The sequence below is a fragment of the Tasmannia lanceolata genome, unplaced genomic scaffold (assembly GCF_043159265.1).
Source record: "Tasmannia lanceolata isolate RefF3 unplaced genomic scaffold, GAP_Taslan_0.1 ptg000002l, whole genome shotgun sequence".
NCBI classification, from domain to species: domain Eukaryota; kingdom Viridiplantae; phylum Streptophyta; class Magnoliopsida; order Canellales; family Winteraceae; genus Tasmannia; species Tasmannia lanceolata.
The window spans coordinates 55,880,361-55,897,504 of record NW_027518679.1 but is presented as its reverse complement, the minus strand read 5'-3'; the positions used below and the strand labels follow the sequence as shown (position 1 = coordinate 55,897,504).

Below are 17,144 nucleotides of genomic sequence, written 5' to 3'. Positions count from 1 at the left end.
CCAAAAACATAAAATATAAAATAGATCGTGTTTTCCAAACTCTCCCCAAACGTTTCCCCAAAGTTTCAAACATTTGCTTAGCCAAATTATTCCCAAATCCAAACTCTGTATGTATGGTATGAAAATCCCAACAATCATAGGCGGCTAAATGTAATAGGCTTGTACACAACAATCATAGGCAGCTAAATGTTATAGGCATCAAATCTCAGATCATCAACTACAGATAAGTCTACTTTCTCTTCATTAAAAAACAGAAAAATGACAAAATTATAAATAAGGCCGAAGTCCCCACTTGACCAATCCCACATATGAGGCTGAATATTAATAAGACAAGGCCAAACCTGTCATAAGACCGTCCAAAGAGAAGTATCAATAGGTGCTGTTACAAGTATAATGATGTTGACTATGGCGTGGCTGAACCACTACTACCCTTGAAACTTGGTCAAAATTCAAGGGTAGGGATAAACCCCATCACAACAAAAATATACTCAATAACAACTGAGATTGTGAAAGAATAGTCTATTACATGAATGACCAAATGAGCTATTAACTCACATTGTAATTGATTTCCCTGTCATATGAAGAACAGATGGGATACAAAGATTGAGGAAATCATTCAATCCAACCAAGAATTGAATTAGCTATCAAGACACTGAAAGCAGGATCGGCTTCACGGCACTCTGAATCTGGCAGAAAGCTGTCTTCACCCTCTTCTTTAAGCTCTCATTATCACACTCCACATCCCCATTCTTTCCATCTACACGTGCCACATTCCCATCAACAGTCACAACTAGCTTCCCTTCCTCTCCCAACTTGACATCTCCAAACAGTGAAACCAATAAAGCAAAGATTACTTTCTCCGCAGTTTTCCCCATCCCTTCCTCCGTTTTGATCTCCATCACTGCTACCTTTGGAACTTCTCTACCGATATTCAAAATAAGACCAACAATCGAGTCTGAAACCATATCGCTTATCGGGTCTGATGCCCATTGGATGGACACATATTTCTCTGTTTCCTGCTTCACGGTTACCCTCTCATGCACTTGCACTGTCGGAACCTCCGACGCATCATCTATGGACTCAACACTCTCATATATTTGCTTTAGCCTGTGCTTTATCACACCAAAGGCACCAGAATAAGGGACAGAAATCCTCTGAGTGATATTTGAAGTCGAAAGCTGTGAGAAGACATGGAGGTCATCGGGGGCCATAATCTGATAAGTGAACCCTTTCTTCACAAGTAAGCCACTAACAGTTTCACCAACTTCTGGGGTTTTCTCAGCCAAGCGACCAATCGTTTTGGCCATTTTCTCCGAATTGAAGTACATCTCAACAGACTGGCAGTTCTTAGGGGAAATGATTTTCACATTCCGGTCCGCAAATTGCGTGACAAGCTTCTGTTTGAGTCTTGCCATCTCGTTGGCTTCTCCATGGACAAGGATTATGTTAGGGGGCATGAGTTCTTTAAGAAAAGTACTAGTCTGAGCATAATCAGCATGGGCTGAGAAGGAAATATAATGGACCTGCATGTTGAGAGGGGCGGTTAGGCCGTTCATCAGGGTGACTTCTTTTGGTTCATTAATGATGGTTTTGGCTAATGTCCCTTCCACAACATACCCAGGAAACACGCATGCATTCTTCTTATCTGAACACCACTTATCAAACAGCTGCCTTGATAACCCACTCTGCAGGCCATTCGGACTCGCCATCACCACTGAAGGGCCTACATCGTCAAAATTCTCTATGCTCTTCAATGGCGAGATGTGTTTGAAGTCAAACGGATTTGAATTCGCGAACTGGTTTCTAATTCTCTCATTCATGGCATTTATGTAGGTCTGGTAAGACAGCCATGCACCTCTTGGCAAGAGGTGAGGCATAGTAGATGGGGATACTGTGGAGTTCGGGGTGGTTCGACCAGTACTCGTCGAGAATGAGAAGGAGCTCTGGGGCTCGACCAAGGGCAAATGCTGGGATGAGGACACGACCACCTTGAGAGATGGTTGAGTGGATCACGTCGGTGAAGCGTTTCTCTCTCACGAGCCTGGGTTGGTGGAGCTGGACACCATATGTGGATTCAATTATGCAGATGTCAGGGGAGAACTGTGGAATCTCAGCAGCTCGGAGATGGCGATCTTCTTCGCGTGAATAATCTCCAGTGTAGAGTACACGAACTCCAGCAATATCAACCATGAACATGGCGGCACCAAGGACATGACCAGCAGTGTAGCACCAAAAGCGGATGCCATTTACTTCTACAGTCTGGTGGAAGTCAATAACCTGCAGAAGGGAGAGTTCAAGCTTGAGCTTGATTAGTTGATGAAGAGAGGACACATGGGAATTGCAAAAATGACATTGCGAATGTGAGGTTATTTTCAAATTCAGGTTGTACAGGCCAGTATTTGAAGCAATTTCAAGCTTTTGAGACACATAAATAGAAGAAAAATACCCAGCTTGGCATTCAAATAACCAAGGCATGCCCAAAAAAATAAAAAAAACATTTCATCCATGCTGCTGAAAATGTAATAATAACGGCAATAGTAGCACCACTTGACCAATGGGTCAGCCACAAAAGAATAGTTCGTAATAACATGGCACCATCTGTGTTCATTGTGCTAGTAAAAAAAAAAAAAATCCTTCCTCAGGAATTGAAAGGTCAATCCAATTTCAGGAATCAGGGATTCAGGATACCTTTGAATGGCCATATGTATTTTTATTTGAAGTCAATAATAAGATTCATTCAAGGAAATAAAACACATCATGCCCAGAAAAAAAAAATTACAAACAGGGCAGAGATTGCCCTCCAATAAAAGCCAATGATTAATAAATCATTCCCATTAAAAAAAAAGAAAAGAAAAGAAAGAAAAAGCGATCAACTAACGCCAGCATTGGCCAGTAAGTAAGCAATCTTTTTGAATGACCATATGTTGGACGTTCACATCAATTGTATGGTTCAAACTTCAAACCAATACATCTGGAATTTTATGCGGTAAGTTATAGACCAAGTCTCAAACATAAAAATACTAGAATCTCTACATCCTGACCAGTTGAAAGAGCAGTTCAAAGTTTAAACACCCCATAAAATGTGAAGAGAACTTAGAAGAGGACGTGAAAGTCGGACACACCCAACTGAGTACAATGCTTTGTTGGATTTTGGACACCTATCCTTGTTACTACCAATATGATTGTCGTGCTGATAAGACGGTAAATTGTAGCATTATATGCAAGCATGAGGAGGTGTCACCCACATCCCCTTCAGTGTCCGATTGTGGAAAGAATTTGGGACATGGCTCTTTACTGGTTCAGCATCAATTAAGTTTTCCCTCGCTCGCTTAGGGTACTATTTCAAACTTGATGGAGGCCAATCAAAACTGAAAAAGTTTCTTTCATGTGCTATGCAGCGACATGCATGATTCTGCGGGCAGTTTGGAAAGAGAGAAATCAGATAGTGTTTGAGGACGAGCAGCTTCGCTTCTTTGGGCTATCAAGTTCACCCTTGCGAGTTGGGCCAGCATAAATGAGGTCTTGAAAGCATTTCAGTGGCTGATTTATTTAGAAAATGGAAAGCGATTTTAGAGGACAGAAAAAGAAAGAACACGAGATCAGCACTGTGGAAGCCCCTTCTTTGAGGGTGATCAAGCACAATTTTGACAGCTGCTCTTTGGGGTCATCCTGGGCCATCCGATATAGGAGGGGCGTGTAGACACGGGATGGCAAAATTTTGTGAGTTGTCAGGAGTACTGGTCTTGCAGATTCCAATGAGGCGGAACCAAAGACTCTCCTAACTGGTCTACAGATATTTCTTTACTTGGTTTAATCGCCAGATGATTGCGGAAGGAGACTCACAAGTGCGATCAACTGGGGAAGCTGGAAAAAATAAGAGTCCATGGGCACTGGGTACAGTGATTAACGAAATTGTAGACTCATCCAGGAAGAGGAATGGTTTCTTTTTGTCACTCTTACGGAGGCTAATTTTCTTGCTGATTCTATGGCCAAAGTTGGGGTCAGCAAATCAAGTCCAACTGGGGCCATCTCTGCCCTTGTTGTTAATTTTTCTTTTTCTATTCTATGAAATAAAATTTCTGCCTTTTTCAATAAAAAAAAAAGCCGGTTTACCATGTCATATTCTTACAGGAGAGAGGAAAGGAGAGAGCAAACAAGAATCGAGAAAGAATGAAAGAAGAGAGAAGAGAAGAGAACCGAGAAGAGGCAAAGAGATGGCTAGGGGATTGGCAATGTCGCCATTGCTGCTATCATAATTTCAGTTGGCAGACAAAGTGCAGGATTTGTAATCGAAATATAGTGAACACGATTGTGGGGGAGAAGGGGACTGGTCTCAACAGGAAATCCAATAACGGAAATTGGCGCTGCTCTCCTTGACGGTACCTCAACTTCAGTTGGCGAGGAAAATGTCATTGGTGCAACCGGAGTAATTCCCCGTCTATGTGGGTTCCTCGTTCCCCTTCCCGACCTCCACCTTGCGTGGCTTCAACCTATGTTGAGGGCGATTCATGGCCTGATTCTGGTTCTATCTCTCACGGACTTGATGGGTCTTTGATCCTATGTATTTCGGGTAGGGAAGTGGATGTTCGTATGGATACCCTCAAAGCTTGTTTGATTGGGAAAAGGAAGAGCTGTTTTGGATCGTTAGGGGACATTTGGTCTTGGGCTCGAAAGACTTGGAATTTTCCATTGCTGCAATATCCTTGCATATTGTCGGAAGATGAGCTCCTTTTTATGTTTGATTCAGAAGAGCAGGCCTTGAAAGTTCTTTCTAGTAGCTTTGAGGCTTTACAACCTTACCTGTGCTCTATTGTTCCCTGGACCAAGGGATTCATCCAAGGTGAGGAATTGCTGTGGGTAGGGCTGCACATGGTTCGGTCCGGTTCGGTTTAAGGGAATTTCTTAAACCGAACCGATCCCATCGGTTTTGATTTTTTCCAAACCGTAACCGAACCGATTGGCAGTTGAACCGAACCAAACCGAACCGGTTTTGAACGGTTCGGTTTGGTTCGGTTCACGGTTTATTTGTATTTTACCTATAGGTAATGGGCAGTTATAAATAGAAAAAGACGTAATGGATTAATATTGGACGAACCGTTTGATTTTGGGGATAATGGACAACTTTGGACCATTTGATTTTGGGGATAATGGACGAACCGATTGAAGTTTGAAGTTGAACGGCAAAAAATACTAAAAAGAGATATCTGAACCGGTTCGGTTCGGTTTTCATATCAATTGCCGGTTCGGTTCGGTTTTGCGGATTAATATTTTCTGAACCGTGAACCGAACCGATTGGATCGGTTTTGTGAAAATCGTAACCGCGACCGAACCGGTAGATATAAAAACCGAACCGAATGGCCCGGTTCGGTTCGGTTTATCGGTTTTGTTGTGCAGCCCTAGCTGTGGGTTAATTTTTACAGGATCCCCTCACATGCTTGGGCCATATCGACGGTGGAGGCTTTAGGAAGCTTGTTTGCAAGGGTTCTTGAAATTAAAATGGAAGGAAATCACCAGCATTGCATGAGTCTCGTTTAGGCAAAAATTCTGGTCACTCGAAGGATTTTCACAGGATCCTTTGCTAAAATTAAAATCTTGAATCAAGTCCAGAGGATTGGGGTTGAAATTTCCGAAAATACTTGAAAGATCCCACATCGGAAAGGGAGGAAAAGTTACTGGGCTATATATATGGACTTATCCTCTTCCTATGTAGACGCATTTTCTGTGGGAAAAACAAAACAAGGGAGGGCTGCGGCCTAGAACTGGACAATATCTATGCAGTTGCGTCGGGGCGTTACAAATATGGTATCAGAGCGGGACCTCCCAACCAGTACGGTTTGCTAGCTAGGGGTGCAACTTGGGTCGGGTTGAACCCGAATTTGGGTTGGGTTGGGTTGGGTTTTTTTTAAAATCGGGTTGGGTTGGGTTGGGAAAAATCAACCCGAATTGGAAACCAGGTTGGGTCAGGTTGGGGTGTCGGGCAACCCGACCCGACCCGAAACTCGATTTCCAATTCCAATATGTATAAAATTTTTACTTCTATATTTGTTTTGTCATTATATAACTTAAATTTAGAAAGAAATAAAAAATTTGGTGAAAGTTGTCCTAATTAACCCTCTTGTTGGGGAACATCTAATGACTAGAATGAGATGGAAATACAAAAATAAAATGGAGAAATTAAACAAATGGTGAAATCGGGTTGGGTCGGTGTAGACACCCCATTTTGACCAGACCCAAGTTCGTGTTGATTGTGCAAAACCCCGTCCAATGAGTGAGTGGGTGCCCTAAATTTAACCCCAGCGTAGATTAGAGTCCCGTCCAGATCCTCACAAAATTTCGTCAAGGTCTGAGCTCATTCACCTAGCCAGCGAACCGATGCAGTGAGCGTAGTACGAATCTGAATGGGGGGTGATTTATCCTGGAAAGTGTAAATCAAGGATCGAATGGGACACGACCCATTCGCGCGCCCATCAATAATCGCGCAACCGCGCGCCCATTAAAATTGGTAGTGCCAATATCAGCAGCTTTCTTTTATATATATAAAAAATAAAAAATCAGAAGAATAAAAAAGGGATTTTCGTTGAAAAATCCAGAAAGAGTGAGATGAAAGGGAAAACTAGAGAGAAAATCTCATATTTTGATCTGAGAAATTGAGGAATCAAAGAAGAAGAGGGGTTTTCTCATTTTCGCTAAGAAATTTCGAGAGAGGATTTGAGAGAAAGGGAGACAGAGAGATCGAGGTCTCCATGTCTATTTTCTGCGGTCGATTTTCCGAACGGATCGTAGTCGCCGGCAGTAGATCTGCTTTTCGACCGTTGGGCCCTGGCGGTGGCTCAGAGCCTTCAACCCGGTTGGTGGAACCCGAGGCGCCGATCCCTATAGCCCCTAAGCGGAACGTTTCATGGCGTGCTGATGTAAGCCAATTTGGTTCAATCTATAAGGGTAGGATGGGCCCCGTCACCCTGTCTAGTGCTTAGGGTCGTTTTCTGGAAGCCTCCCAGTAAGGTTGAGGTAGCCCCTTGAGGTGGGCCTCATTAACTATAGCATTTTTCCTTTTATCGAGAAGACTAAATGGGAAAGGTCTTTAGGTTTATAGGTTTTTTAGTCTTGCTCCAAGATCAGTGAGTTGTGTGAAAAGCCCATTTGTATTTTTTCTACATCCTGGGTGTCGCTGGTCTGCATCTTCATGGTACCTTCTCAGGCATGGATCCTAGCGCTTCTTCGGCATGTTCGGACGAAAGAAGGAGGCGGTTACACACGGAGATCATGATCTTAGAAAATATCCTTACGAGGATAAAATTGATGAGTCACGATGAGATGAAGGCTTTTACCATGGACCCAACGGCCAAAGAAGTAGCCGAAGATCTTCTGCGCAAACAATGGAAAATCTTTAAGCTTGATGCTCAGAATTGTCCCTTCACCTTCTTCAACGTCACTGGGTCAGAAGAGGTGAGAGATACCCACTACCCGTTATTTAAACACCCTTTCTTTAAATTTCTTCTGGAGGAAGAAAGGGTTGCCAGGAGGTTAAATTGGGAAGCCAACAAGGTGGTAGTTATTCACCAAGTGGAAGAAAGGATTGCTGAGAGAAGAAGCCCTAGTCGTTTGGAGCGGGTTCCGAAGGAGCTGCTCCTCGAAATGCCGGATTTCCTAATCCAGCATATTTTGGATGAATTGGTGAAATGTGCGGCATAGAGTATACCGGTCTTGGTGGGGTTTTTTGAAATATTTGTAAGGCTTTTTGTGTACAGTGGGATATTGCTAGAATCTTATTTTGGGGATCTGATTTTGCTAGCGAGACTTTTTCGTTCTCTTTACATAGAGGTTTTTTGGGGTTTATGATATTTAAGTGTTTCACTTTGATTTTGAGGCACGGTGACGAAAAAAAGGGGGAGAATGTTTCAGTAGTTGAATTTGTTATTTTAGATTTTACCCTTCTCTGGTTCCGGGTATGCCCGAGCCAGTGTTATTGATATATTGTAATGCAGAGTGGGACTTCTGGTCCCCTTTGCTTTTCTAGTATCAATGAAATAAGTCAACTTTCAAAAAAATATATAAAAAAAAAGCCACCTTCAATGAACTAAAAGGAACAATATTGGCAAAACTGACTCATAAAGTTTAACATTAGACAATGAAGGTCATGCTATCAATTGGCAAAACTGGCTCATAAAGTTTAAAATTAGACAATGAAGGGTCATGCTATCAAAAAACAAAGCAGTACATAAAATGGATGGAAACTAGAACAAACATTAATGTCAATAACCAACCTCTATTTTGTCCATGGACCGAAGAATATCTTGTTCATCGTACAGCATATCTTCGACTGAAACTTTGCTCACTTTAACATAATCAGACAAAAGCAGCTTGTAGATGGCCTTTGTTGCATGGGTCATAAACACCCGGCCCTTGAAAGTTGTCTGAAAGGCATATCAGAACATCTCAGTACATCCGCATGAAAAGAATACACATATTCACGTATAGCGTTACACACCTTCTCCAAGAAATATGGAAGTGACGCAGCATGATCCAGATGAAAGCTGCACATTAACAGCATCTTCTTAAAATGAATTCATTATTTATGCAGTAAGATTCAAAGTTAAAAACTGGATTAACATGTAAAAAGTATTGATAGCAGCTTTAAATTCAAGAATCCCACGATACAACTAATCTCTTTTTTTTCTTTTTTCCTATGATAAATCAAGTTATTTATTGCTAAAGAGAAAAACTACAAGGTGCACTCATTGAACCAAAAAAATGGGAGAAGAATCCCTGAAACAATAATGGGGAGGTTCACTCCCCCCTTAGAAAAGGACTCAGACACCAGTTGCCTATGATCCTTATCATCATGATGTCAAACACTAATTTCATGATACCTGCCCTATACACAATTTAAAAGTAGTCATGACTCCTGACCAATGACTTCAAAACAACTCAATGAGCATCTTTCAGTCCAGATCAATACCTACTTTCAGTCCAAATCAATACCAACTTGTATACCTTAGCTCTTCCTACAGTTTTTAGTTCAATAAAAAAAAGCAAGTAAATGTCTCATCTGCCGCATCTAGAATCTTAATACAAACTAATTTCTTAACAACAAACATTAGCTCTAAAACCATGTAAATAATCGCAATGCAAAATGTACAGAGAAAGATACATACTGAGTAACAAGAAGCACATCAATGGATTCGGGGTCATCAATCTCATCGAAATATGGCAGTGCAGCCATTCCTGAGTATGCAGGATGTATTCCGCAGTCAAACTACAAACCCAGAAACAAAAGTGTATCAAGCTCAAAACAAAATTAAAAAAAAAAAATCGCCTAAATTACTGAGCTACACCATATCAAATCAAAATTCAGGACAAGATTAGCCAAAATAAATAAATAAAAAGAAAGAGAAGAAAGAATAAATAGATGAAGCATACCAATACTGTTTTTCCTTTGTAGGATATGTAAACACAAGACCTCCCCACTTCATTGCCTGCACCTAATGGAGTGATAATAAGCTGATCCCCTTCTCTTGTTACCGTCGAATCCCGTCTTTTCAAAGAAGGTGGTTGGCTAATTGAAGTCATATTCTCATCAACGTTTTTCGTGACAAAGGCGAAGAATGTAGCTTCTGGGAAGAGTTCTGAAAAGCTCAAAATATCAGTTTATTGGGTTTATGTTTTCATCTGTCAAAGACAAATTCATTTAAATTTCAAAGCTCAATATCTGATATTAGCTGCAGAAATTGAATAGAGACTTCTTTAAGGGTGTTTTAGTCATTTTCCATGACTCATGTTATTTGGTAATTTTCACCCGGTATAGGTGTATTCCGGTCATTTTGCATGACCCGGCGGTATTCTAGTCATTTTACCTAATATCGCGTATTTTTATCATTTTTATCTCATGAATGTATTTTTAGTCATTTTAATCATTTTTCATGAGCTCACTTTTACTTGATATAGGGATATTTTGATAATTTTCCATGATCTTAGGGTATTTTAGTCATTTTACCCTATATGAGGTTATTTTGATTATTTTTATGTCATAAGGGTATTTTAGTCATTTTGCACGACTCAGGGGTATTTTGTCATTTTTACCTAGTATAGGGGTATTTCTAGTCATTTTACCTAATATGGCGTATTGTATCATTTTTTATCTCATGATGGTATTTTTAGTCATTGGTCATTTTTTATGAGCCATCGGTCATTTTTACTTGATCTAGGGGTATTTTAGTAATTTTTCATTATATTGGGGTATTCTAGTAATTTTACCCTGTATGAGGTTATTTTGATCATTTTTATGTCATAAGGGTGTTTTAGTCATTTTACACGACTCGGGGGTATTTTGTCATTTTTACCTGGTATAGGGGTATTTCGGTCATTTTGCCAAACTTGGGGTTTTCTAGTCATTTCACCTAATATGATGTATTTTGATCAGTTTTTAATGTCATGTGGGACTTAAGTGTTTTAAACACTTTTTTGGTATATTTTGGTCATTTTGATCCCTTAGGTCAAATTTAGATTTATAAATAACCTCTCGCAGAAAGGATTTATAAATCCAAAAAATTACACTAACACGAGGAATTTGTAAATCTTGTGGATTTCACTCAAATCCAAATCCAGATGTCATAAAGGCTTGCCAAACGCCGAATTTGGATTTAAAAATCCAAATTCACCTCCAAATCCAAATCCAAATTCAAGGAGTATCCAAACGGGCCCTTAAATTTCAAAGCTCAATATCTGATATTAGCTGCAGAAATTGAAAAGAGAATTGTTTTACAAATGGGTTTGATTAGAGACTCAATAATCGAGAATCCAAAGAATAGGGGAGTTCGAAACCCTAGCAAATAATTCAAATACTCTCTCTGTCCTTCTCTATATGCTACCATATCATTAGCTGAAATTTTCTGACGAGTAGAACAAAAACATTTCTTTATAAAACGGTCAATCAAAACCCTAGATTTCTGCAATGGGTTAGATAAGGATGATAAACAAGTAAAAAAGTACGTAAAAACTTACAGAGAAAATAAACGGCGAGAATGCTTTGATTTCTATGGTTAGCCCTTCATCTGAATCTTGAGGAAAAACCCTTTTAGGTTAACGCCTCGTCTGCGTATTTCACTCTAAAGACAGCCTTTGAAAAGGCCACTGATATTTGCACTTCCATGATGATCGATCGTAGCGTGATGCTTTGATCGGAAAAAAAAAAAAAAAAACTTAGGGCTGTACCTGTGACTGTAGAGGGGCTGATTTACTTCATGTGGGAACGAGGACTGACTTACTTCATGTGGAACGATTCAACAGGCTTGATTGCCACGTACACTTACACTGTAGTGGGCTGTCCCATGTAAAGAAAAGGAGTGAATATATTATTTCCCTTTTCTAAATTTAGTCTAATTTAATTAAGGGTTGATATGATAGATACCCATAGCTTTCTTTCGAAAGATATGAGCAGGTTGAAGTCAACTTAATTATCATGTCTCTGATCAAAAGCTTATAATTGATCAGAGATGACGGTACTAATTTGGTTGTGGCATTTTCTCACTACTGTGGGATTGGATCGAGTATGGAGGCAGAATGCAGCGCCCTTCTAGATGGCCTCAGATTTTGTAAAAAGATTATATTTGTATAGTATCTCGATTGAATCATGTTAAAAGTATAAAAAAATAAATAACACCTTTCTCCAACAGCTTAAGCTTTTGGAGAAGTTGGTAAGTTAACATGGTATCAGAGCCAAAGTTCTCAAATTCAAACCTCACGGATAGCAAAAATCCACATGTGATGGTGGCCCAAAGTGGGACCACATGTGCTATGTGTTTACCAAGGAGGCCACACATTCAGGAGAGTATTAAAAGTATAAAAGATAAATAACTCCTTTTTCCAACAGCTTAATTAGCTTTTGGAGAAGTTGGTAAGTTAACAAATTCAATGGCAAAACTATATGGATATGGCGCAATCAAAGTTCCAGAAACCGTGAAGGATAAAATACTTTTTGAATGAGATTAAGGAGCTAACGCAGGATTTTATCCAATCATATCTCACATTTATTGGGAGGCGAACGGAGCAGCTGACGCTTTGGTCAACGAGGGGTGTTTTACTCAAGATAACAGGCAGTACTAAAAATAAAGGGATCTTCCCACAGTAGCTAGAGGAGCAAGATGTGATAAATTGGCCTTAGCTCATCTGAGGGTGATAGTTTTTCCTCACCTGGTCTACTTCGATGCTCGTGACAATGCCTTGACCTGTGGGGCCAAGACCCATACCGGGGATCATATTTCGAAATATGTTTAGTGTAGATCTGTTTTAGGTTAGTTTTGGGTCCGTCTTGATGGGTTCCTCAAAACCAGTGTATCGATCTTTTGAGTATTTATTAAATTTTCGGGTCCACCTCGGGGCCTTAGTGCACAATTCGGGGGTAGTGAAAAACAAAAAACAAAAAAAAACTGCATACATGATAGACATTGTCTCCATGAGTAACTAATATAGACATCCGACTTATGCTTGTAAACAATGGAAAAAAAGTGTTCATGACCTGCAAGAAAATAAAAACGCTTGATTTCATTATAAGAATAATGTTTGGCTACACAACATAAATAATACAAGACACCACCAAAGAGACTGCTGATGGGGTGCTGTTTGCTCATTTCATAGATATGAAAGACTGTTCTTTGGCCTTTGTAGGAGCTTATTTGGTCGTAATAATTATGATGCATGTAAATAAACATTTGAAAGGAAGAATCCTCTACATTTCAGTCAGTCCAATTGTTCTTCAAATATGCGGTTGTGACATGTCGAGTCGCAAGGATAAGGACAATCAATCTTCTGGAAGGGACTTCTCTCATAAAACCAGTCTCCAACTGCCTTTGCAATCGGCTGCAAACACAGAGATGATGCAAATTAGAAGGCATCAACTCTCAAGTTTAATATGACCGCAAGACAATGAAAAATAAACACTCATGTATATGAAATTGACAAGAAGACCACTTTTGTGTTTAAGCACAAATGCTTCCTGGTCTTGAATTAACAGAAGACTTGATTTACTTGCTATAAAAATGGAAAAAAAACTATGGTATTTAGAGAAAAATGAAACCAGCGCCAATGCATTTAAACATAGAAATATATCCATGTAATGAATGTACATGTGGCAAAGTTCAATGGTTAAGGGAAAAACAAAGAAAAGAACCCAAAATTTATTAGGATGAGCTTGGAGAAACGAAATGTGCTTTTAGTGAAAACAAGAAATCAGAAGACTAGCCCTTTTAGTGAAAACAAGAAATAAGAAGACTAGAATGAAGAATAAAATAATGCTTCGTCCGTATAAAATATGAGGAGCCTTTTTCATCATTTCCTAAAGTGAAAAATCTTCGAATTGTCTTTTTTAAATTTAAAGCCTAAGCAAGTTATATATATACTCTGTAATATGCTTTTAGTGAAAACAAGAAATCAGAAGACTAGCCCTTAAGAGCTTACCGTCTGATCAAGCACAGGAGAGTCGGATCTTAGCCATGTCTCCTGCATCTCAGTTTGGCAGTGAGCATAACATGAGTTTATGAACAACCCTTTATCCGAAGAGCTTCCCTGTCTCAGTGCCTGTAGAAACTCTGTCCTGCAACCTGATATGGCAGTAGCCTATTTCATTAATAAAGAAAAAGATACATAGACAGTGGCGCGAAAAAAAGGAAAAAGTTGTATACATTGACGTAGCATGGTAACAAGCGTCATGCACTCAGAATGCCTCATAAATTTGTAGTGGTAATAGCTTTCAGAAACAAAATTAAGGATTCAAAGATCATAACATTCAGTTGTACTCTTTTTTTTTCATTTTTTCATAGATATTTACTATTCAATAAAGTCTAATAACGTGAGGTAGAGGATTTTTTTGGTAGGTATGCTAAGATTGCACCTCTGACCTCAACGTTGGCGAACAAAGCCTTGACCAGCTGAGCTAGAGGCTCAACCCAAATAGATCTAAGATCTTAAGAGCGTGCCAGGTAGGGGTTGGTAGAGGATTAAGGCCTAAATACCTTCTCCTTAGTTATTTAACATTGGGTGGTGGAGAATTTTGCCGATTACCCAATAAAAATGCACAATACCTTGCATCATTAGCTTATACTTCATCTCATTTCTGTAATTTATGCCGTTGTAGTTGTCCTCAAATCCTCCGAACTGTTTTGGTTTTCCACCTAAAGCTATGTATGTTAACAACGATACACTTTCTATTCTTTCTATGTACTCTTACGTACACACTTGCATGGTGTATATACATCATTGGGTTTAATATTGTGTTGCATATAAGTGTATATATATATATATATAGAGAGAGAGAGAGAGAGAGAGGAAAGTGAAGCTACACCGCCGGTGTAGCTAACTTAGCTACACCGCCGGCTTTAAATACAATGGGCCCACATTGTTTTGGTGATCCAAAGAATTCATTTGATTGGCCCTCACATAGATAGGGTGTCCACCAAAAATCAGCTCCATAGGATCATCCCAACCCTTCAAACTGTGGAGGCAAAAATGGACAAATTTGTGAAGGTTTTTACACGTTCATTTTTGCCTCCACAAATCATAGGGTTGGGATGATCCTATGAAGCTGATTTTTGGTGGACACCCTATCTATGTGAGGGCCAATCAAATGAATTCTTTGGATCACCAAAACAATGTGGGCCCATTGTATTTTAAGCTAGCGGTGTAGCTAAGTTAGCTACACCAGCGGTGTAGCTTCACTTTCCTCATATGTATATATGTGTGTGTGTGTGTGTGTGTGTGTGTGTGTGTGTGTGTGTGCATTTAGGTTAGATTACTTATATGCCCATTAGTTTTATGTCCAACAAATATAAATTATCAGGTCTCAGATATAATTGTACAAGTTCTTCTAACAAATTGTTACGAACCCGAATCGATTCGCAACATGATTGATCATCTTAGAGGGAAGGTCAGCCTCTTGATCCACTTCGACGGAAGGATCAATCCTCCTTTGTGCACAAAGACACTTTCTGAAATAATATTCGTCATTCCTTTATTAAGAAAAAAGGACAGTTTACATGTTAAATAGAAAAAACCCAGCCACTTACCATTACCTCTAAAACTCATACCCTAGCTATTCTAGATAACCCTCATCTCTAAGAATCCTACCCATACCAAAAAACAAATAGAGCAAATCTCTAAATTCTAAACTGATTTACTCCAGGCCAAGTGGGACTGCGGGACCCATATAAGCATGTAACCCAAATTTATCTTACTCATTAATTTAGAGTTAGATGCATCTTTTGCCGTATTTCATCTATGTAAACAATCTTTTAGACTCACATATTTGAAAAGCTGCTCATATGTGGAAAAGGATTCAGTTAAGACAAAAATTTCCAAATTTTTTTAGAGTAATGACCTTGCATGGTTTCAAGTTGACTGGAGGAGCAGTTCTTTATATCAAGCTTGCAGTCGTGCCAATGCCCATGTGGATCAGCAACACCCGGTGCCAAAATGTTGTTTATCTGGAAATGGGTAACACTTTGAAGTTAACAACTGTTAGATATTCAAGTTTCACCCTATAGTTTTAGTTACGTTACAGTAAATCTGTCCAAAATAAAATACTAGGTTGATATGTCTTCATTACTATCATTAGAAGTCAATGGATCACATCTGCATGGTCAGCATAAATATGTTACTAACAAATATATGAAGCAGGAAGGGAAATGGAGAATTCATCAATAATTTGAGATGAAGATGAGATGAAGAGTAGATAAACAAATTTTTTTCAAAAAAAAAAGAGTAGATAAACAAAAACATCAAACAAAAAAGGTAAAATTTGTAACCCTTTTGGTGTGGGACTCATTGGCTGGATCAAGATATAGATCCGAAGCCTTTTCACTAATGGGTGTTCATAGTAGAAAGAAGTACTGGTTCTTTTGGTACATAAGATAATGGGATTTAATGGATTAATCTATGGATAAATTCTTAGGGAATGTCATTAGATAGTTAGGGAATGTCATAATGGATTAATCTATGGATAAATTCTTACAAGATGGACGGTTCGGATCAACCAAACTGTATAACAAAAGCTGACGCCATCTTAAAATGCGCTCCCCGTCCTATTTTGTGCCGTAAGAGTGTGAGACAAGAGGGACAAGGGAAGCTTTTCTTTTCATTTTCACCGTTTTGCTTCTTATGATGGTGCTTTTGTTAAAAAGAAAGAACACTAACATGCGTGAGAGAGGATTTTGCCTTTCTTTTTACTTTCATCTTCGTGGTGTTGAGTGAATAAGCGGGCCCATGTCAATAATGTTTTGAGTTTTTATAGAATGCTCACATGTATTCGCACTTATAGACCGTAGCAGTTTTTATAAAAACGGATTTTTGCTGATTAGTCCCTACATGGTAAAATAATTGCTTATACTCCCTAAGAAAAGCATATTTGTGGAACAGTCATACTTTTAGAAAATATTTGCTAAAAGGTCCCTAAAACTGAAGAACCTCATTTTTCTCCTTTAAAAATTTTAAAATGGCAAATTTACCCCCCAACCCATTTAATCCGTTTTAGCGTTTTTTGATTTCCCTTCCAATATTTTCGGAAAAAACCAAAAATAAGCAACAATATTATCTCTTCCAATAGTGACTTTCCCTTTGACATTCTCCCTTCTTCTTCTCCTAAGATTAGAAGCCAAACCCTAGTTCTTATTCCTCAATGGAAAAAAAATTTCATAGAAAAGAAGAAACGAAAAATAATAGGAATTTCTTAGAAAAGAAGAAACGAAAAATATTCCTAAAATTTCTTACTTTATTTATCTATGAAAAAAAGATAACTCAAACAGACCCTATTTAATTTATTTTAGAAGGATTTTCAATTTATTTAATTCCTAAAATGGTTTTTTTGTCCAAGCTTTTTTTACGAGAATATTGGAAGAGATAATATTGTTGCTTATTTCCTAGTTTTTTTCCAAAAATATTGGAAGGGAAATACGAAAAACGTTAAAAGTGATTAAATGGGTTGGGGGGTAAATTTGCTTTTTAAAAATTTTAAAGGAGAAAATTGAAGTTCTTGAGTTTTAGGAACCTTTTAGCAAATATTTTCTAAAAGTAGGACTGTTCAGCTAATACGCTTTTCTTAGGGACTAATAAGCAATTATTTTACCATGTAGGGACTCATCAGCAAAAAATCCCTTTTA

At 38.8% G+C, this 17,144-nt stretch overlaps 1 protein-coding gene and 1 pseudogene across 2 annotated transcripts; both read right to left on the bottom strand.

Moving 5' to 3' along the window:
• Nucleotides 1-218: 218 nt before the first annotated feature.
• LOC143879819 (cleavage and polyadenylation specificity factor subunit 3-I-like) lies at nucleotides 219-11,276 on the bottom strand (annotated as a pseudogene). The gene is made up of 6 exons (XR_013251395.1): nucleotides 11,002-11,276; nucleotides 9,421-9,626; nucleotides 9,156-9,256; nucleotides 8,489-8,534; nucleotides 8,265-8,414; nucleotides 219-2,277 (listed from the first exon to the last, which is right to left on the bottom strand). The product of XR_013251395.1 is annotated as a cleavage and polyadenylation specificity factor subunit 3-I-like (transcript).
• A 1,459-nt stretch (nucleotides 11,277-12,735) lies between these two features.
• LOC143845459 (pectin acetylesterase 8-like) lies at nucleotides 12,736-16,221 on the bottom strand. Its single transcript, XM_077353817.1, has 4 exons — nucleotides 16,183-16,221; nucleotides 15,368-15,473; nucleotides 13,453-13,595; nucleotides 12,736-12,855 (listed from the first exon to the last, which is right to left on the bottom strand). Exons 1-4 carry the CDS (start codon nucleotides 16,219-16,221, stop codon nucleotides 12,736-12,738), a joined length of 408 nt encoding a protein of 135 aa, XP_077209932.1.
• Nucleotides 16,222-17,144: the final 923 nt, after the last annotated feature.